Here is a 21,943-nt window from a genome sequence, read left to right as displayed (position 1 = left end):
AGTCTGAAAATGTGTAGTGAGCTCTGTGTGAACTCCTGGAATCATAGGCCATGGATTCCCAGGAACAAGGCAGTTGGATTTTCCTGGTGGAAAATCTCCCATGACAAGCGTCTCACTCCACAGGACGCTTGGTGTTCCGATCGCCACCGTGCTCCTCTCGGGACCTTCCTACACTGCACTGAAATCGCTCCTGCTAGATCGCCATCTCCGAGGATCAGTGATTAGCAAGGACTAGTGCTCAGCAGGTGCTCAATAAACACACGTTGAAGGAAGAAAGGAACGGCCGGCACAGAGGCCCGCCTGTGCTCAGACATGCCGGGGGGAGCTCTTCACTCTCTTGCACCTTTCAGACTGAGTGTGGCGGGATGGGGGTGGTCAGGTTTACCGTGGAACTGCGACAGCGTTTGCACAAGATGCTTGTTGTGTGATCTAGTCAACTTCTCAGAGGCAAATGGCAAATGGAGCCTTCTGCCGCCAGGTGTGGACTGCCATGGTTACACCAGTTCCGCCTACAACTTACCACGCCACGCCCCTTTCGGCAGCCCCGCCCCTTCCATGCACCACTACTCTCCTTGCCACGCCCCTATCCAGCCATCACGCCCACTCGGGCATGCACATTGCCCGAGGTCTCTGGAAGGGCCCTATGTGGGAGGGAACTGGGGGGCGGGGCCAGAGCAAAGGGTGCAGAATGAGGGGGCGGCAGAGGGGGCGTGGCGTGACAGGGTGGGGCGTGGCCTCAGATGTTGGGTGGGGCTCAAGGATGGGGGACAGGGCTAGGCAGGGTCCGCGTGTGCCCTGGGCACAGGGTGAAGAATGAGGGCGAGGGTAGAGAGGTTGGGGCAAGCCAGAGTGTGTCGGGGCCTCAGGACCAAGGGGTAATGAGGGTGGGACAAGAAGATCTCAGAGCCAACAGGGCTGGGCAGGGCAAGGCCTTGGGCCACTGAATGCGAGTGTGCGGGCAAGGTGGACTGGGAGGCACAATGGGGAGTCCTGCCCTGATGTTTTTGAGGCTCTCTTGGACATCATAGTGAATAAAGCTCCCTGGCGAATGTTTGATATTGTCAGTTAACTGCCTTAAATGAAGATAGAGTGTCTGAGAACCTGGCACTGACCTCTTTTTCTGAAAGAAACAGGGATCTGAGAACAGATATTCCATTTGCTGGTTCACTCCTCAAATGGCCACAGTAGCTCAGGCTGGGCCAGGCTAAACCTGGGAGCCTGGAACTCCATTAGCAATCTCCCAAGAGGGTGCAGGGTCCATCTTTCCAGCTTCCCAGGCACACTGGCAGGTAGCTGGATTGGATGTGGAGCAGCTGGAACTTGGTGCTCTTATGGGATGCTGGCAACAATGTAACTCCATATTCCACCAAGCAGGTCTCCTGACTGTAGCCTTTTCACGACCATGCCTTTGGGGCAAGGGCCAGGGCACTAATCCTCTCTCTTGAAGTGCCAGTTTCCAATTATTATTGCCAGTTCATGTCCTGGCTGCTCCATTTTCTGTCCAGCTCTCAGCTTGGCTTGGGAAAGCAAAATAGGAATCCTCAAGTTATTGGGACCCTGTACCCACGTGGGAGATGCAGAAGAAGCTCCTGACCCCTTGCTTCAGAACAGCTCAGCTCCAGTCATTGCAGCCATTTGGGGTATGAGGCAGCAGATGGAGGATCTCTCTGGCTCTCCTCTGTAACTCCTTTGAAATATCAATCAATTAATCAATAAGTATTCATCACTCAGACTTCAGGATTTTGGGTACCTGTCAACAGAACATTTAGTCTTACTCCGGGTCCATGTAATATAATTAAAAAGAAGTGAAAGAAAGCAAGAGCTCCTCCTTAGATCCAGCTGATCTCCTTTTACAGGTGGATGAGACATGAACCAACCATGGATGCAGCAGTCTGCCAAGAACAGTTTTCTGCTTGTGTGAAGAAAAGCCTTCATCTCCATCACTGAGATTGAGACAGATATGGGTGGTAGGTCAGAAAATTCCTGAGAATGTTCTGGGCTGGATTCTTTGGAATGACCAAATCCATATATGACATTTCAGCTGCACCAAGCATTTGAATACTATTCTAGATAATCTGCTTTTCATTTATTTTTTTAGTTACTCTCATCAGTAATCACAGCATGGGGATAGATTTCGCTTTGGATTTTGGTTCTCATCTATTTCATCCAACTATACTGATTTTCTTTATAACAGCAGTGTCTTGAAAACCTCCCTATGATATTCTTTTGAATCCTCTCCATCAGCAGGGCTGATTTTCATAATAATCACACACATTGCTGACCCCAGAAAATATTAGGCATATCACTTTTTCCTACTTATCAGTGAGCTAGTAGAAAATGTTTTAAAAATAATAGTATTTTCAGCTTAAAACAGACTTGGGAAGCCTGAAGTCTGAAAAGGCAACAAGTGGGCATGGCAATGCTTCCTCTCAGGTGTCCCCACCCTGCCCACTCAGTCATTCCATACGTTACTTACACAAAAACTGTGGCAGAGGTTTCTACAACTGCTTTCTGCTAAGGTTACTTGAGACAGATCAATTGTTTCGAAGTGTGCAAACTAGAAAGATATAAGGGGGCAAGGAGTTATCTGGTTAATGAGACAAAAAGACTTGAAAAAACAAATACATGCAGAGCCACATGCACAATACCTAGACAGGCATTTTCAGTAGCTATTATTCAATCAATTATTTAAATTGAAGGCTACAATTGATCTAACAACGTGATAGGTTGATTTTTTTTTTTTTGCTGATACACCACGTGACAAATAAGAAACTAAACTGAAATAGATCTTTTTCCAAAAACATTTTTATAGATTGGTAGGAATGCTTGGGTTGGTCAGTAGAATTATTGAAAGATAGGGTAATGCATAAGATAAAGAGATTTGGGATAGGGGCCTAGTGGAGCAAATAGTTATTCCTGTGATGTAAACTTTAATCATGTTGTTAATTGCATCCAGTTTAAGATCTATGTCTCCTTATGCATTGGTCACAGTAGATGCCATCCACTGCCATCAGAAGGGTCCCAAACTTGCCTTACGAACCTGCTGTTGCCATCCTGAAATTCTTAATTTCATCCTTGAGCTTGCATTTTATAAGTGCAGTGCAGTGCTCCTGTGTATGAGCAGAAACAATTTGTGCACTGTGCACGTTCACTCTGTGTTTTGTCACTTGGTGCCCATGAATATAGAATTCCAGCAGACCTATGATACATGGGCATTCAATAAGACCCATAACAAGCACAAGGTTAGTATGGTACATCTATGGCTGAGTAATTGGGGAAGCTTGCAATCCCTAAAGGCTATACTTTCTGCTGGAACCATAACTTGCTTAAAATGTAGAATAAAAGCAAATTATAAAATATAAAAAAGTAAAATGTAAAATAAAATCATCTACTGATTAGGGGATCTGTGAAAGGGAAGGCCAATGGGAAGCGCAAAGAGAGAAGAAAGATGCCTCATTTATGTCAAAAAGGACACATTGACACAAAAACAGGTTTCAATTTATACTGTAATGCTTGCCAACATGTCTTTACCTATTGTCCCATCTCCCCAGGCAAACATTTGCTGACACTGACCCACTAACCCAATTGACAAGATTAAGTTGATAAATTACCGCTGGATGGTGTGCAAAGTAGAGTTTTTGTCCTTGAATCAGAAAATATCGAAGTTTCCATCTCTTGAGGGAGCTACAATTCTTCAGCAAAGGTCCTTCCTTCAGTATTTTCTGAAAGATAGAAGTATAATGTTGACTAACTGGATCAAATTGCAAAACCATATAACTTGTTCTGCCACATGGAAAAATGAGATACCCGGAGGACTTGTTCTCAGCTTCTTCTAAATGGCCTGAAGATCAGGCAAGAAAATAAAGTTGTTAAAGCAGAAAAGACATTTCATGGTCTAGGATACCATGATCAAAATTATATAGGCTTCAGATTTCTTAGGAAAAGTAGCCCAATAACCATGAAGAAGGTTCCCATCTGTGGTTTGCAGTAGAATGGAGGGCCATGAACACATCAACACATGAAGAGCATGTCTAAGGAAAGAACAAGTGGTAGGGAGAACAGCAGAGTTCAGTAAAGGCAGATTTTCCTGGAAGACTCTGGGTTGTGACTTTAGACAAGGCCTTCCTCTCAAATCTTTCAAAGTGACCCTTTTCTGCCCACAAGCTTTCAATTTCTTCTCCACCCTTTCAGTATTAACCTTAAAGTCCTTACCTTGGCCTTTGATAGTACTCATGATTTGATCTCATGAACGGAGGAAGCACATTTTAAAAGGTAACCCAAAGATAACGCTTTTATTTTTCTATCTTGCAATCTGACCAATCACAGATTTTCCAACTACTTGCCGTGATCGACTGACCCTAATCAAGCATAGAGTTTGCTTACCATTTTCACCATCATTTATACATTAAAGGATACAGATGAACATGTAAAATTTCCATTTTGGAAAATTACTCACCTCCACCTAATAGTGGCACCTAATAGTCTTTACATAGCAAACCTGACTCTAACAGCCATTTGAAGGTGAGACTTCAAACAGCTCTTTGCCGCTTTCGTCTGTATACTGTTTCGTCCTCCGCCAATTGCATCATATTCATGGACAGTGCCTCTGTATGTCAACTGTTAAGTCAGTTCATGAATAATCACGATTTACCTGAGCCATCGTGATAACTTAATAGGAGATTTAAAGATTAATTGTCCTATTCCTGACATGCACAAGAATGATGTCAGGAGTCAGAATGAAAAGAACAATAAGATCTGTGGGATGGGAGGAGGCTGCAGGGAAAGGGAGAAATTACATTGAAATGAAAAATGAGTCATCTTTGAGAAAACAACTGTTTAAGCTTTCACAGTGTATTATTTCTTTCCTTTCTTTGGTTCATAGTAAATACTCTCAGTGATGGCATTTGATTCTCTGCGTCCTAACCTTCTCACACCTATGCCATATATTCTTATATATCTCTTCACACTAAATTTTTGTGATATCCAGGTGGTCACATTCATACATTTCTATAAAAGGATTTAAGTCAAAATTATGATTACTCCAATTCCGTATGGCTGAAACTACCCATTAGTTCTGCCCCGTTCCCAAGTTATTTTGCTCTCTTAATTTTACATGTTTCCTTTAATGTTCTTATTGTGTCATATTATGATCTCTGTACTAGTTCATTTTCTGGCTTTTGGTTGGATATTTCATCCTTTCTACCATTTACCATCTGACACTTTGTAGCTCAGACTGGCAGGTATCCACAGAATTACATTCTCCCAACCTCTTCTAAGAGCTGCTTGTCCTTACAGAAAAACCCAGAAAACTATTCTGCATAGCTATTCAGAGACCACATCCAATAAGCCCACTCCCACTGCCAACTCAGGGAACCCCAGTGAAATTCCTCCTGCCAAGGGATGTAGTGGGAGTTAGAATGGGATGAGTAGGTGGAGTACAGGAAGTTTTTTAGGGCAGTGAGGAGGCTATTCTGTAAGATGATGTAGTGGTGAATCCATGTCAAATCTCACAGAATTGACCACATAAAGAATGAAGCCCAAAGCAAAATATGAAGTTAATAGTGATGTGTCAGTACTGGATCATCAGTTGTAACAAATATATAGCACTAATGTATGATGTTAATATTAGGGAAAATTGGGAGATGACAGAGTATATGGGAACATGCTTTACTTTCCACTTAATTCTTTTGTGAATTTAAAAGTGTTAAGAATTATCTATTAATTCTTTGAAATATAGACCAGTAGGAAGAGACAAGGAAACCCTGAAAAAGAAGGGTAAGGGAGCCAGCTGCTGTAAGATGTTTAAAACCTAGCCCACTCCTGAAAATTTACTTAAATGAAATCAGCATATGAAGGAGTTGAGATATGGAATCAGCCCAGATGTTCATCAACTGATAAGTGCATAAAGAAAAATGTACTGGGCTTGATGTGGTAGCCTAGTGGCCAAAGTTCTTGCCTTGAATGCGCCAGGATTCCGTATAGGTGCCAGTTCTAATCCCAGCAGCCCTGCTTCCTATCCAGCTCCCTATTTGTGGCCTGGGAAAGTAGTCAAGGACGACCCAAAGCCTTGGGACCCTGCACCCGCTTTGGAGACCCGGATGAAGCTCCTGGCTCCTGGCTTCAGATCAATGCAGCTCCGGCTGTTGCAGCCACTTGGGGAGTGAATCAATGGATGGAAGATCTCCCTCTCTGTTTCTCCTCCTCTCTGCATATCTGACTTTTCAATGACAGTAAAATCTTAAAAAAGAAAAAAAGAAAAAGAAAAATGTGCTGTGATCATACAGTGGAATATTACTCATCCATAAAAAAAAAATCCTGTCTTTTGCAACAAAATGGATGTAACTGGAAACCATTATGCTAAGTGAAATAAGTTAGTCCCAAAAGGACAAATATTGTAACTTTTTCTAATTTGTAGTAACTAATATATAGAATATAAGCAAATGTATAGAAATTAAATAGACATCTTATAATATGATTTTTAAATGCCTTACTTAAAAGGCAGAATGGCAGGGGTGAGGAGGAGACAGAGAAGAGATGTCTTCATCTGCTGATTCACTTCCCAGAGGATCTCAATGGCCATACTGCAGTCAGGCTGAAACCAGGATCCAGGAACTCCATCCTGTTTTATCATACTGGTGTTGTTTCCAGGCCTCGTTCACACTCCTGTGGGACTGTGCTCTTGCTACTATGTGCTTGTTGAACATCATGGTTAATGTTAAATTGAACCTGTGATTATAGAGGAGACTTAGTTTACCTTTACAAATATTTAAGAAAAAAATGAAAGGAAGGAAGGGAGATTAAAGGTGGGATAGGAGAGTGAGGAAAGTTTAGTTATTTTGATAGAACTGTACCTGTTAAGAATAAAATCTCTCTTAACACTCAGAAAATAAATTTTAAAAACCTAGTATATAGTTTTCCTTCTGTTGGGCACCTAGGCACCTTCATTCAGCCTCCAGGGCCTGGGGGCTTGCCCCGGGGGCCAGAAGAGCGGAATGGGCCTGAGAATTCCCATACGTGTTTGGGTCCAAGGTGGGGATAGGGGAACGGGTGTAATGGCCCCAACTGGCATGCTGGCCTCGTGTGCTGGTGGACTGGGCTTGGGACTCACTGATATGCTTGATTCCCAGCTGGTAGAGGGGTAGCCAAGTGTGCTGGCACATATGCTGGAGGACTGGATCTGGGGTCCCAGGTGGGTAGGCAAGACTTCAGGCCAGCACACCACCCACCAGACGACCAGGCTGGGGAACCCATGTGCTCCTAGATGCAGGGGCTGTGGATTGATTAGGGAAGGGGGTATTGGGATGTATTGGAGCGGGCCATCACTGAGGGAACACATTACAGGTGAGAAATGACTTCTGGGGGACAGCAAGGGCACAGTACTTGCAGGTAAGTGAGAGGGGTAAGGCAATGCAGTTTGGAGGAAGGAAGGTAGAGGAACTTTCTGGGTTAAACCGATTCTCCCATCCATATGGAAGACCTGAGCTAGGCTAGTTAACATTGACCGCTGCCGATCACCACCCACCAGCTAGGGCTGTGAGCCTACCTGGCAGAACTAGATCACAGTACCCTCCTGTGAGTGTCAGAAGAGGAAACAGGTAACGTTAGCTTGGGTCATTACACTAAAGAGCACATGAGAGAACCAGGTCTGGGGGCAGATTCTGGGAGGATTTTGAGGTTCACCCCTGTGGGCCTGCCATACCAGCTCATTTGTTCAAGAGCTAAGGGGAGAATTGAGCTAGGCATGATCATGGAACACCACAACATTCATGGTACTGGGGTTGGGAATAGGCTGCATTGGTGTAAGCTGTAGCACCCATAGGCACACCATAGGGTGTGGGGAGAGCCAGGCTGCAACATCCACCACCACATACTAAGGCCAAGACAAAGGGGGAAGACTATGCCAGATAAGGGCCTAGCACCTACCAGCACATGTGAGATCTGGGACTGGGAGTGGGTCTGGTAGGGGAATTTGGGAAACTCCCCCGGTGGGCTGTAGTTCCTGCTGGTAAACACTTGATTTGGGTCTGAGTGTTGGTCAGATCAGACAAGGCTACTTCACTTGTCAGGAAGAGTGTGGGTTGATTCTGGAGTGGGTTGCACACTGGGCAGGGCTGGGCCAAACCTTAACACACTGGCATGTGCAGGATCCTGGAAGGGGTGTGGGCCATGCTGGGCTGGGTCATAACATCTAAAGGTTTGCATAAAAGCCAGGGATGGGAGTAAACTGGGCAGGGGTAGGCTGCAGCGCCCACCAGCAAGAGTTGGGATTGGAGGTGGACTGGGCCAGGCTAGGCTGCAGCATCTGATGACAAAGTCCATGATAGAGAATGGGCTGGGTGAGAGCAACATGTGTAAGATCTGTGGCTGGCAACTGGCCTGGTTGGGGAGCTAAGGGGACAACCTGGCAGGGTTGTGGTTCCCATGTGAGAGCCGGAATGGGGGCAGTGAGCTGGGCTGGACATGACAACAGTATACCTTGGCATGGGTGTGGACTGGGTCTGGGGTGTACCAGATTGGCTAGGTTCCAGCATCTGCTGGTGCTCCAAAGAGCCAGATAAGGTGTAGGATGTGCTGGGATAGGTCTTAGCACCCACTGAACCACGCAAGAACAAGGTCTGGGGGTGGAGCAGGTGTGGCTGGGCTGTAGCATTCAACAGTAAGAGCTGGAATGTGTGTGTGCTGGTCGGGCAAGGCCTCTGCCTGCCACATCAGGAGGTGAACTAAGTCTGGGCCAAAGACCCACTACTGTGCATAAGATCTGCCATGGTAGGAGACCTGATAGAGGAGCTTGGGGAACACAGGTCCTGCAGGTGAGCGCAAGAACCAAGGCTGGCAGCAGCTCAGACCAGGCTAGGTTGCAATACCTGCCAACATACGTGTGGGTAGGTATGGGGATGGGCCAGGCTGGGCCAGTTCATAACACCCACTGGCAGATCTGAGAACCAGAATGGAATGAGGATAGCCAGGATTTGGCCGCAATACCCACCAGCTCACATTAGGGCAGGGACTGGGGCAGTCCAGGTTGGGTTACACTGCAGCATCTGCCAGCATAAACTGGAACTGGGGGCAGCCTGGGCCAGGCCATACTGCAACACACACCAGCAAATGCTGAGGTGAGTCAGACCATGTCAGACTGGGCTGCAGCACCCACCAGAACAAGTAACACTCGATGGAGGAGGGAGTGAGACTTGTAGGGGAACAGGGCAGGCGCCCTTGCTGGGCCACTGCCCCTGTTGGTGAGCATGAGAATGAAGACTGGAGCAGACCAGGCAGGGCAGGGCTACAATGCCTGTTGCCCTGCATGTTAGCTGGGTTAAGGGGAGAGCCAGGATTGGTTAAGCAACCGTATCCACTGATACATACATAAACCAGAGTAAGTGCAGACTGGTTGGGCTTTGATGCAGCATCAGCTGCCAAGTGCTGGCAATGGAGGCAAGTTCTGTCAAGCTAGACAATAGAACCACTTGGAAAATGCAAGATCCAGGGCTGGGAGTGGGTCTAGTAAGAAAACTGTGGGCATCCCTCTGATGGACTACAGTTCCCACTGCTGGTGAGCATGAGAACCTGGCTGGACAGGTGGTAGCACACACTAGTGTAAGTGTGGACTGGATAGTGGGGTTGGTTGGGCTGAGGTAGTCTGTAGCATCCATTGTTGTATACAAAAGCTAAAGGGGATGTGGGACAGCCTAGACCAGTCTGCTGCACAAACTGTCATACACAGCATGACAGGGCTACAGACAGAACTGACCCAGCAACTGCAACCACCAGTGTGTGTGTGTGTGTGTGTGTGTGTGTAGGCTTATGTGGGTGATGGACTGAACCGGACGCTGTACTGGCTGGCACACACAGTTATCAGGTGTGTGGTCACCTCAGATGAGGTTTCCTTGGGGGCCCTCACACTGAACCACTAGCCTCAGAACTCCAACTATGGGGAGAACCATAGGATCTGTGATCTGAGTGTGGAGTGCATGTGTCAGAACTGGGCTTCCTCAGTTACTGAAGATGGTACAGTGCACAGCATACACAGATGCACATGGGGAATATGGCGAGTCATTGGCGTCTATAGAGGACATCTAACGAATTTTACAACTCTCCCAGCCAAACATTGACATCAAGTATTTGGTCAAATGGAAACTCTAAGGTGGACTATTCAATCAATGGACCTTGGAAAGATTTTCTCAATCTTGGAGCAACAAAATCAACAGCATCTCAGAACAATTGAAACCACTTGAGCAGTACCCTCGGAGCATGCTGCACATCAGGGACCCTGGGATGACATTGGGTAGCCGTCCCTCATTCCTGGGTACTGAGGCAGTTGGGATGTCGGGTGTGGTTTCCCTCCTTCTCTCCCCACTCCCCCCAGTTACAGGAAGAAGAATTGGAAACAATGATCTCATCCACTTTCTCCTATTCCTTGACCCTTCCCATCCCAATCAGTGGTCCACATGGCCATGTATCCTTCTCAACTATGTAAGCATCATCAAAAATAAAATTAAAAAACAAAAAACCAAGTATGTAGGAGCTGGTATAGTGGATAAAGCCACCGCTTGTGATGTCTGAACCCTGTGTGTACACTGGTTTGAGTACTAGTTACTCCACTTCTGATCCAGCTCCCTGCTAATGGCAAGGGTAAAAACAGTGGAAGATAGCCGGAATGCTTGGGTCCCTGACACTCCTGCAGGAGACGTAGAAAAAGTTCCTGGCTCCTGAATTTGGCTTAGCCAAATTGACCAACACAGCCATTTGGGCAATGAGCCAGCAGATGAAAACTCTCTCTTCTTCTCTTTCCATAACTCTGACTTTTAAATAAATGAATGCAACTTTAAATAGACCCAGTATACAATTATAGCAATACAATAGTAATTAAAGTAACATCAAAACCATTAACAGAACATAAGCATATATCCTGACAAGACACTGGCATGAACATGCAGAATATTCATTTTGAAAGAAACAAAAGCCCTGCCTACACTTTTGCTTTTGGGAGGAATCACTGTTGGTACTGTGTAAGAGGAAAAAGATGGAGAAGTGAGGCCATCTCTTGTGTTTGATGCCCAGGGTATGAGGGAAGGTGTGAAAAAGGAAGAGTGGCAATAGGTGTCTATCAACGGAGATTGAGGAGCATTTTCTGAAGTGGATATTGAGGATATGGAGCTGTTTCCAACTAGATCATTATTAATGTGATAAATTGTGTCATCATTACTATGAACACACTTCAAACCCAGCCTGAAACTACTATAGCAGATGTTATGGCTTTTCAATCCAAAAATTTATATCCCCCTTTGCACCAAAATAAGGTTGACAACCTGTATGGATTGATCAAAAGCCAAATTACCATCTGGAATACTGAGGGCAAAGTTAACCAAGGCAGGAATAGAATGCCAGTTTTAGGGAGTAGGTAAGCTCTGTTGTTCCCAAAAGATTTAAATGTGTAAACTTCACTAAGTTAAAAGATGCAAGAAGGATCTATAGGAGTATATGCAGTAGCATTTCTTTGAATGAGGTAATAATGAGGGTAAAACTGGGTTTTTATTAACCACAAGCAAATTATTAATTCCAAGTTCATAAACTAGCCCACATTAGATGTCCATCCTACAAAAAACAACTTCCATATCATCTGGGAAGAAGCATACACGGGTCACACATTTAAAAATCCACTGATACTTTTTTTAACCTGTCAGCTGATGTTCACCAGCCAAAATGCTACAAGTGACCCTTTATTTTATCTTCTCCTAATTTCATCCACCCTTACTTTCCATACTACCATAATCAGCTATGTCCTCCTCCTGTTTTTAATGAAGTGAGGAGACAGATTTCGTAGGACTCCAGGTCTTCTGGTTCTGGTGATTCAAAATATTCACTGAAATAAGCAAAACTTGGCCTTTTCTTCCTTGCCTCTTCCTTTTCTCTTCCTTCTCTTGACCCTAATAAAAAACCATCACTCTTTAAGTTCCCGTCCTGGTACGTAAGAAGTGTTGTGTGTTTCTGCCCTCACCTATATTCTGCTGATGAATGACACCCAAGGACATCAACCGGACATTTGTCACAGTCAAGAAAAGGAGGGCTTCATACATTGAGCATTGGATGGTATGTTTCATCCATCTTTTCCCAGCTCCTATTTGTGGACTCCATGTTTTGATAGGCGTATAAGACAACTAGAAAAAACTGCAGGTACATTGCCTGTCTCAAAGACATAAGTGGAGAAGTGAAGAGGGAGAAACTGATAACTCATGTACTCAAATGTAATATTATGCCAGTTCAGCAAACTATTTGAAGACGCCTTAGGACCTTCATGTTCATTGCCCTTAATGTTTACTTTCTGGCTTGTATGAGTTCTACCAAGATCATGGCCTTTTATTCATACCCCCTGTCATTGTTTATACATACCAAATTATAAAATGATCTTTTGTTTGTCCCATGTTATTAAACTGGTCTCCTTTTCACGCACATGCTTTAAGCACAGGGCTGTCTATTAAATGCTCATAGAAAGGTAATTGTTAACTGGAGAATCGCTAAGATCTAGTAGATAGGGTGGAGAAATGGAAGGCATAAGCCCAGTTGATTCTGAGGTCTAAGCAGCCGTGTGCAAGTGCTGAGCAATGTGTAGCTCATTTCATTTTTCAAGGCAAGCCGAAAGTTTGTTTTCTTTTTCCTCTCTCACTTTATGTGTATATATAAAGTTTTACAATTTTGAAATGTTAGCAACTAATTAAAATTTTAAAATTTACTAGAGGGCCTGGCGCAGTAACCTAGCAGCTAAAGTCCTTGTCTTGCGTGTGCTGGGATCCCATATGGGCGCCGGTTCTAATCTCAGCGGCCCCGCTTCCCATCCAGCTCCCTGTTTGTGGCCTGGGAAAGCAGTCAAGAATGGCCCAAAGCCTTGGGACCCTGCATCCGCATGAGAGACACGGAAGAGCTCTTGGCTCCTGGCTTCGGATTGGCTCAGCTCTGGCCTTTGCAGCTGCTTGGGGAGTGAAGCAGCAGACAGAAGATCTTCTCTGTCTCTCCTCCTTTCTGTATATATGACTTTCCATAAAAATAAAAATTTCAAAAAAAATTTAAAATGTTTTACTAGAGCCAAAAATGTGTGTGTGTGTGTGTGTGTGTGTGTGTGTGTGCATGTGTAAGTGTATACAGGCCAAGGTGACCTAAAGGCAACCAGTTCACACTTCGGGAATTACAGCTCTGCCCTGACAAAGGAGGCTGTAGTTTGTGAGTTCCGAGCTTGTGTGTAAGAAGCCTGGACATGTGAGATATATTAGCACATTGAGAGTGGATAAAAAGTTGATGTGGTTTCAGTATAGCAGGGAGAAAGTTTAGAATCTCTAATAAGATCTCTTACATTGTAAACACAGGCTCTGTATCACCAACTCTGAACTTGCACAAATAATCAAATCTGAATCTCACAGAAAGCAAAGAAACTATCGTCTTTTTCCCTCTAAACTCCGCTCTCCTTCACAAAAAAAAAAAAAAAAGAAAAGAAAAACGTATCTACTAACCCAATTACTGCTAAAGAAGCCATTGTTTATTTGCAAATCCAATGAGCAACCCCAAGCAATCAGTATCAACAAACAGAAACTGGAAAAAAAATCACTCGATCAATGGGTTACTTCCAGTCAATAAAATATGTGTATGGAAAATAACTGTTTCTTGCTGGGGGCTAGTAACCTGAACAAGGGCCAAGCACAAAACTGGAAGTAACAAGCAAACACATCTTGTAAAAGGAGTCGTCTGAGAGAAAGCCCTTGTCTGTCACCCAAGAGAGCTTGCACAGTGTTTTCCAGTCTGATCTTCTGTAGATAACATCTCATTACCCCCTTCAACACAATCAGCCTGCATGTCACTTCTGATTTTCAAGAAGCGAATCTGAGGCTTGAGTGTTTTTCTGCTACTTTGTACAAGGACCTGCAATTACAAAATACCGGTGGACTTCGCGCTTCCTCTCTCTGTGACAAGGAAACGAGGAGTGCCTTGTTCATTTATTTTGTACAAGACGGAGTGACTGCATATCCCAACACAAGCAAACTTTGTTCAGTAGAGTGAGACCACAGAGAGCTAGGAATAAAAGCTATTCTGTGAGCAGTTATGAAATCAAACCAATTCTAGAAGCTTCTCTCCAAGAGGCAAATGGTAGTCCTTATTTTCCTAAACATCTAGTAATTTATGATGGACGAGAGGGCAGGTCTCTGTTTTCGTTAAGTGACTGTCCAAGATTGACTGGAAGAGTAATTAGACTTCACATGAATACAGCACTTTGCAACAGACAGAGTGCTTTTACATTCACTATTGTCTCTTCCTTATAGTCCTCTGAAACAGGTGGTAAGAGGAATCTTCTAACTAAACTCTTTCTCACTCTAAACTTAAATTATTTAAGTGACTTGCATATATATATGTGTGTGTATATATATATGTGTGTGTATTTATCAAAGAACTTGAAAATTTCTCTCTGAGCTAAGACTCTTCCACGCTTGCTTTGTACTTTCAAGATGTTACACCATTTTGAGGCTAAAATAAGTTGCCAAAGAAGTTATCTTTAAAGTATGTAAAAGGCAATGGAACTCCCTAGGGGAAATTATGCTACATGACCACTTATACAGGCTCATGGCTGTTACCTAAAATGAGAGCCACCTGCAATCTTCCTGTGGGAATGTCTGAGATGCTGCAGATGGAGTTAGGTTCAGAAGGGTTGTAAAGTCCTTGTATGTGCTGAAATACCCTGTTACTGCCTGATGCTTCTTATAACCAGAACACACTGCAGGCAGGCCTCCTAGTCTATAGATCCTGTGTGTGTGTGTGTGTGTGTGTGTGTGTGTGTGTGTTTTTGTTGTTGTTGTTGTTGTTGTTGTTTGTAGTGGCAATGCGTTATTTTGCTAGGGAGTCTATTGTCTTGAGTTCAATCACTGCAAAGATCAATTGACTTTATTCAAAATAAGGAGGCATGATTGTAAGGTACACGTCATTCAGATCCTGTCCGCAGTGTTTACATAGAATGCTTGTGTACACGGTGGCAGCCCCTAGAGCTTTGCAAACCCTCCTATGGTTTCGTTTTGGATTCTTTCTGACAAGCAAGTCCAGAAATCCATTACTCCCAGAAAACCCTGCACCTTTGTACAGCGCGTATAAATGAAGAGAATCAGCAATTCTTTTGTTCCATATTTATAAAATACAGTCCATAAAATATCTCAGAGCCTATAATGCAATGCAGTTTCACATATATGTACACACACACACACACAACCATAATACTCCACCTGCCGTTTAACTGGGAAAAGGCAAGTACACCTGCTGTTGTGATGTTTATGTTCCTCCCAAGTCCCTAAAGCCTGTAGTGCCTGCTGTGCCTGCTTCTCTGGGACTTGGTGGATTCTTGATTCATGCAGCTCTGGGCAATTTGTCATCCTCTTTTACACAGCCAAATTCCAATGTTCACCAAATCAGAGAGTATGCAAGCAGCATGATATGCCTCCCTACCTACCTGATACTAGCTCAGGGCTCTTCTATTTTAATTTCTCATGCTGCTCTTTAGGAAGGCCATATCCAGTTGGGAGATGATCCTGCCCCAGGTGAGAACTGGACTCCCTCAATGCACACAGTTGGGGGTCCAGCTTTCTGCTTCTGAATTCTTTCAGTCCCCCAAACCTGGAACATCTATTGTCTTCACTTAGGGCATGGGGTGATGAAAGAAAGCTGTTTGCTGACAAAGGCCTGCAGGAGTGAATTCAGCACTGCAGTGTTTGATTTGGTTACAGCTGATTCAGAAACTCGAAGTGTTTTCAAGCTCTAAGAAAGGTCAAACTCACCACCCTAGCGAGGGCTCTACATTTTCCAGGGTCCTTTTGACATGACAGGAGACAGACAGCCTGGCTCCAGCACTTACTAGCTGTGTGACCTTAGGCCAACCACTTAACCTCTCTGAGCCTCAATTTGCTTGTCTCATTAAATGAGGGTACGCATGGAGCATGTGCCTGCCACTCTGTGAGTTCCTTGATCCTTGTGTGTGGTAGAGGTAGGAGCTAGTGCCGTAGCTAGGATACTCCCTATGTGTCTGACTAAGGATCAGTGCCTAAGGAAGAGTGTTAACATGGCCAATTGACCTGGTTTTTCTTTGAGCTTCTGCACTAAGACCCGGAGAAGTCATGGGCTAGCCAAGTCCTACTACCTTCTAAGACGGAGAAGCCAGATCTTTCTACTGTCTAGGTTTTCAAAGACTGAAGCTGCAAATTCCCCTCCTACTATTACTGTGTTTGTTAGTGAATTAAAAGAAGTTGAAAGCTATAGGATGCTTTTTCTTGTTAGGCCAAACTTTAACCAGCTCCTTGCCATATCAGTCAAAAAATACACATGAACAAATGCATATATTTGTATCTTTTTTTCCTCATGTGTATGCTAGCACTACGTACAGTGTTTTGGCTTTGATTCTTTACACTTAATATATCATGGAACACTTCAACATTGAAACCTACTGAGGGGCCTCATTTCTTTCTACAGTTGCATAGCATTCTAGACTGCGGATCTGAGATGATTTCTTTAAAGGGTCTCCTATTGATGGGGTATGACTTCAAATCATATTTTTAATTGCAGATAGTATTATAAGAACTATACATATGTGTCCTTTTGTACTTTTGTGAGTTCACTGACAAGATGAATATCAACAATTGGTGACCTTAAAGCTAGTCTACTAGGACCATAAACCCCAAATACCCATGATTTTGCTGGAGTGGGGCAGCAGAAACAACAACTTAGAAGCAAGGAATCTAATGAAAGGAACATTGTAAGTGGAAGCTTAGCCTAACAACCTGATCTCAAATCTTTCTACCACCTCCCCTTTCTTTCCTGCTCTCCAAAGTTTCTGAAGAATGGTGGAGACCACTAATTGCTGGGGAGTGGCATGGGAATGAGGTGAGCAATTCAGGCACCAATGTCAAAGTGCAGAAATTGGTAAGGTGGCTCTTAGTCATGGATCTGCAGCTAGTGGCAGCCAGGAAGGGAGAAGTGCTCCGAGAGCCCTCCTAGACCCACACACAACTTGGAATGATGGTTTTACTCCCTACAAGTTGTGCAGCCTTGAACAAGGCATTTCACTGTTGGGAGAGGCTACTAGTAAATGAATACGGTAGAAAACGAACTCTGGTGTTTGTCATTCAAAGCTTATGCTCTTGCCGCAAAACTGCCTTTAAATTTTCTGAGGTAACCTTGACCTTTGCCCAGCCCACTTATCAGAAATTATGGGAAGAAGGATTTTGTTTTTCAACCTTGGGAGAAACGAAATTTAGAATCAAGAAATCCACTGAAAGGAATGGGAAAAGTGAGAGCTTATTGGAGACCTCTGTTGTTGCAGCAGCCATTACTGTTGCCTAATTCTGTGGTTTCACAAAGTCCCAAAAGGAGTATTTTGGACTCTGGTCTTCAACTTGGTCTACAGACCAGAACACAAGTAGGTTATCTAGTGCCACTGATTTACAAAAACAACAGAGGAATGCCTGCTTCCAACGGCCTCTTCCCAACCCTTTTCTCTGACCATCAGCTAGGACAGATGAAGGTTCTTCTAATAGTCTCTGGTGCTTCTTTCCTCCAGGACACTTCCCCTACTGCTTCTAATCCTAAACTTCCACCACCAAGCCTATGCCTCTTTCATTTGAATCATCTGTTAGATCAATGACTGCTAGTCTGAATCTGGTGATGGTCCTCATTAGAAACCCCAGCAATTTCTTTTCTTATATTCTCTTCAATCTCCCTCCCTCCAAAGGAATAGAGTTGTTTCTGGCTGACAAATACCTGCTATTTGCCCTTGCTTTGCATGTCCAGAGTGATGGTCCTTTGAGGGAGGTGGAGAAGTTGAGCTTACAGAGATTAAGTGACGAGTTCCAAGTCACAATGAGTTTAAGTTTGATCCTTGATCTCTTTGACTCCACTGATTTCCCCACCCCCAATATCAAACATCAAATCATGATATGAGTAGGGTATCAGTTATAACAATGGGGGTCACTTTAATTCACATCACTTCCCTTTAGAGACCAGTATTTTACCTAGTAGCAAAAACTATGGGCCACAAGTGTCTGCACATTTCCTCTTCGTTTAGCTGCATTTCTTTATATACTTTTCTTGTGTAGAATTGACACATAATTTTGGAACTTTGTAGGGTCCAATGTGCTATTTTGAGAGGTGTATACATTGCGTAATGATCAATTTGAGGTAATTAGCATATTTATCAGCTCAAACATCAATTCTTTGTGGCACAACCCTCTCCTAGCTATTTTGAAATATATAATACACTATAGTTAACTGTAGTCGGTCACCCTTTTGTGCTATAGAAAGAACTTATTCTTTCTAATTGGAAGCATTGTACCCATCAATCAACCCCTTTCCATCCTACTTCTCCACCCTCCCCAGCCTCTAGTAACCACTATTACACTTTCTACTTGTATGCATCTCTATACTTTTTTCTCTGTGTGTGATTTCCTTATAATGAGCCACCCATATTTCAAAGCCTAATTGCTCCTTCCCTGCCATGCTGCAATAGAACTGTGCCATCATTGCTGGTAAAGAAGTATGACAGCCAAGTGCACCATTGGCAGATATCCTCTTGCTTTAATGAAGGCAAAACCATGCTGAACCCAAAGGAAAATTCGTCTCTGACCTGGATGGCTTCTAGTAATAAAGAAAATAATAACTTGGCCATACAACTAGAGAACAAAAGTATCCCACAAGGTTTTTACTGGAAAAGACTGAGAGCACCACTTTTACTTTTGCCTCCCTATCCCAGGAACCACTTTCCACAGCTTGCTCAGCTGCTTTATCCTAAGACCCACTGCTGCCCTTTTCACAGCCTTGGACCTTCATTGTTTTTTTTTTTTTTTTTTTTCTGTTGGAACACCATCCAGTTCTACAGTTCTTTTCTACTGCTCCCTGCAGGAAGACACCTGATAAAATTACAACTCTCTCCACTCATCTCCAGCCAGGCTATGGATAAAGGATTAAGGCTGCTTGACTCTTAAGTGCCTACTAACTACGGTAATCAAACCCTAACACTCACTGACCAGAGCTTCAAACAAGACTGACTGTTACCATTTGGATTTGGTGCTGTTCATCTTTTGATGGCCTCTCCCAAAAGGGGAAGGGAGGCCAGAAAAGTACAAACTAAGGCAGAGGAAAAGAGAGGAAGGAAGAGCTCAATGGTGTTACAACTTAATATGAGAGGCTGGGAAGGGGAGGGAGGAAGAATAGAAAAGACGTATGAATAGGATGTGCATGTCACATAGGAGGGCTTACATGGGTAGCATTAAACATGAATAGACTTGTAAAAAACATGAAATACTTATTTTCCTACTAAAAATGCTCAGAATTCCCACTAATCCTGGAACCTCTGAGCCACCACTTTCTCAGCTCAGATTCTGGGCCCTCGTCAATCTGGGCAGCTTCCTGATTGGACTTGTGAGGAAGAAGGCAGTAATGACTCAAATGGGAAAAGAAGGATCATCAAACGGGATCTGAAGGATACCTACTCTTGAATCCCCCCCACACACACACACACACAATAAAAAGTTGTCCTGAAGGAAGAGGAAAGGGCTATCTTTTTATTGAAATAGAGTCTTAGAAACGGGACATATGAGGCAGGCATTGGGTACAGTGGTTAAATGCCACTTTGGAATATCTAAATTCCATAAAAGCACCCTGGAGGGCAACAGTGATGGCTGAGGTACTTGCGTCCCTGATACACACATAGGAGATCCAGACAGAGTTCCCAGCTCTTTGACTTCTGCCTGGTCCAGCCTCAGCTGTTGGGGGTATTTGAAGAGTAAGCCAATGGATGAAACATACCTCTCTTTCAATACATTTTAAAAATGTAAAAGAGCAAGGTATAAAGAAGGAAAGGAGCAGGAGAAAATTCAGTATGAAACCAATTCACCAATAGCAATGTGTACCCATCAAAATTGAACCACAGGGAAATAGAGGTACAGCTATTTCATTTGCCTCTCCATAAATACTATGAAAATTGTGTTCTCATAAGGCTGGCATCTGATAGCCACACTTTTTCTGAAATAGCCTACCATACACACCATGCACATTTTTGTAAGATGGATATTATCACCCTCATACTGAAGATAAACCAGTGAAGTCAGAAGAGACAAAAACTGCTCCTCCAAGGTCAAACACAATTACAAAGAAGGATGACTTTGCTTTAATGTCTGATTCCAGAGCCTACACACGTTCCTACCCATTTTACCATACACAATCCCTTTCTATCTTAGAAAGATGAGGGTTGACTTGAGGTGAGAGAGACAGAATGAATAGTTTGCAAGACCATACGAGATTGGAATGATCCCATTTCTGAGTTTTCATTAGGAGTATTTGTACATGGGCAACAATATGGCACATGAGACAGACTTAATGGACTCTAAATTCCACAGAGTTTGGCACCTGCTGTGTGAACAAATCACATCATTTTCCTAGCTAGGAACTGTGGGTAATCACATGGACATTTAGTACTTGATTCATCAAGGAAAGTCAAGACATAAAAGAAATTACAGCTATTAATATCACTTGCTCTGTTAGCAAAATGTTTCCTCCCATCACATTTAAGACTGCCTAGCTAGCCTATAGGCCCAGGAATAGAAATTATTTCAAAACCAAGCAGGTGAGGAAGGCAAACTTTAGCATAAAATTATTTTGGTAAATCATAAATATATGTCATAGCTGAGTTATGTGTGGCAGGTACAGTGCTCTCAGAGCCATGACTTCTCCATGGTAGGTACCTAATAAATATTTTTAGGGTGAAACTGAATGAGGAAAAATACGAAGAGAAGACAATGAGAAAGGCTGTTCTCAAATATTTGGGAACCCATTGCCTATGAACTGGCTCCTAAAAGCCAGTTATAGGAAATACATAGAAACTCTTACATACCCAAGCACATATATTCAAGCAAAAACCAATTTAGCATACTAAAAGTAACATAGATTTTGGATTCAGATAAACCTCAATTTGAAACCCCTTTAATATATTATATGCGTGTCCTTGGGCAAGTCATTTAATTTACAAACCTCAGCATTTACATCTGACATACACACAATGACATTTGACTCTCAGTAAAGATTAAGATAATGAACAGAAGTGTCTAGTGTAAATGCAGTCCACATTTCTTCTCAGCTTCTGTGAATACAGTGATCAACTCTTCGGATCCCTAAGTTGAAACACAAAGCTTTGTTAAGTGTGAGCGTATGTGCACGATATTGGGGACTCAGTTTGAAATCTGTATCGTGTATCAAATCTTAGAGTGCATTTTACATGTTAATAATCCAATCTCAGCCTATCTTTACCATAGAAGTTACAGTGCTTTTAAGTTTGTGAGTTAGTTTATATAAGCAGAGACTCTCTCTGCCCCAAATGCAGACCAAGGATCGCTGGGAAAGGAAACAGACTATAAACAGAAAACAAGTTTAAGTTTCTAGAAGAACATGTGCCTGCTGTCGCTACAAAGACAGTCACAGTGCTGTGACTTATGAACTCCCCAGAAGACAAAAACAACAAGGAAGAACATCAGAAAAGCTTCCCAATGATAGATACAAAGATTGAAGGTAAGATAAAAGAAATGTTCTGTTAAAGCCTGGAAGAGAAGCCCATGTTAGAACAAGTGCTGATTACAATGGCTAACAGTGAATGCAAACATTTGTATGTCTTTAAATGTAGAGCAAAAAATTGTCAAATGTAATGCTCTCTAAAGGTGTATCTTTGAAAGCCCAAAGGAATAACCCAGTTGAGAATACTTTCTGGGGCCGGCACCACGGCATAGTAAGCCAAGTTTCCACCTGTGGCAGTGGTATCCAGTATGGGCTCTGATTTGTGTCTTAGTGGTTCCACTCCAATCCAGTTCCCTACAAACGGCTTGGGAAAACAGCAGGAGATGATCCAAGGTCTTGGGCCCCAACACCCGTGTGGGAGACCTGG

The 21,943-nt window shown here is 43.4% G+C and overlaps 1 protein-coding gene across 1 annotated transcript in view; it reads right to left on the bottom strand.

Annotated features, from left to right (window-relative positions):
• The window catches only part of DGKK (diacylglycerol kinase kappa), a 113,974-nt gene that overhangs the window by 58,249 nt on the left and 33,782 nt on the right, over nucleotides 1-21,943 (bottom strand). Inside the window, exons 2-3 of the mRNA XM_058658699.1 lie at nucleotides 3,612-3,722; nucleotides 2,477-2,557 (exon numbers count right to left, since the gene is read on the bottom strand). Coding sequence (XP_058514682.1) covers nucleotides 2,477-2,557; nucleotides 3,612-3,722 — 192 coding nt within the window. The remainder of the gene's footprint in view (nucleotides 1-2,476; nucleotides 2,558-3,611; nucleotides 3,723-21,943) is intronic.

Source organism: Ochotona princeps, chromosome X (assembly GCF_030435755.1).
Source record: "Ochotona princeps isolate mOchPri1 chromosome X, mOchPri1.hap1, whole genome shotgun sequence".
Lineage (NCBI taxonomy): Eukaryota > Metazoa > Chordata > Mammalia > Lagomorpha > Ochotonidae > Ochotona > Ochotona princeps.
This window is presented reverse-complemented; position numbering and strand designations above follow the sequence as displayed.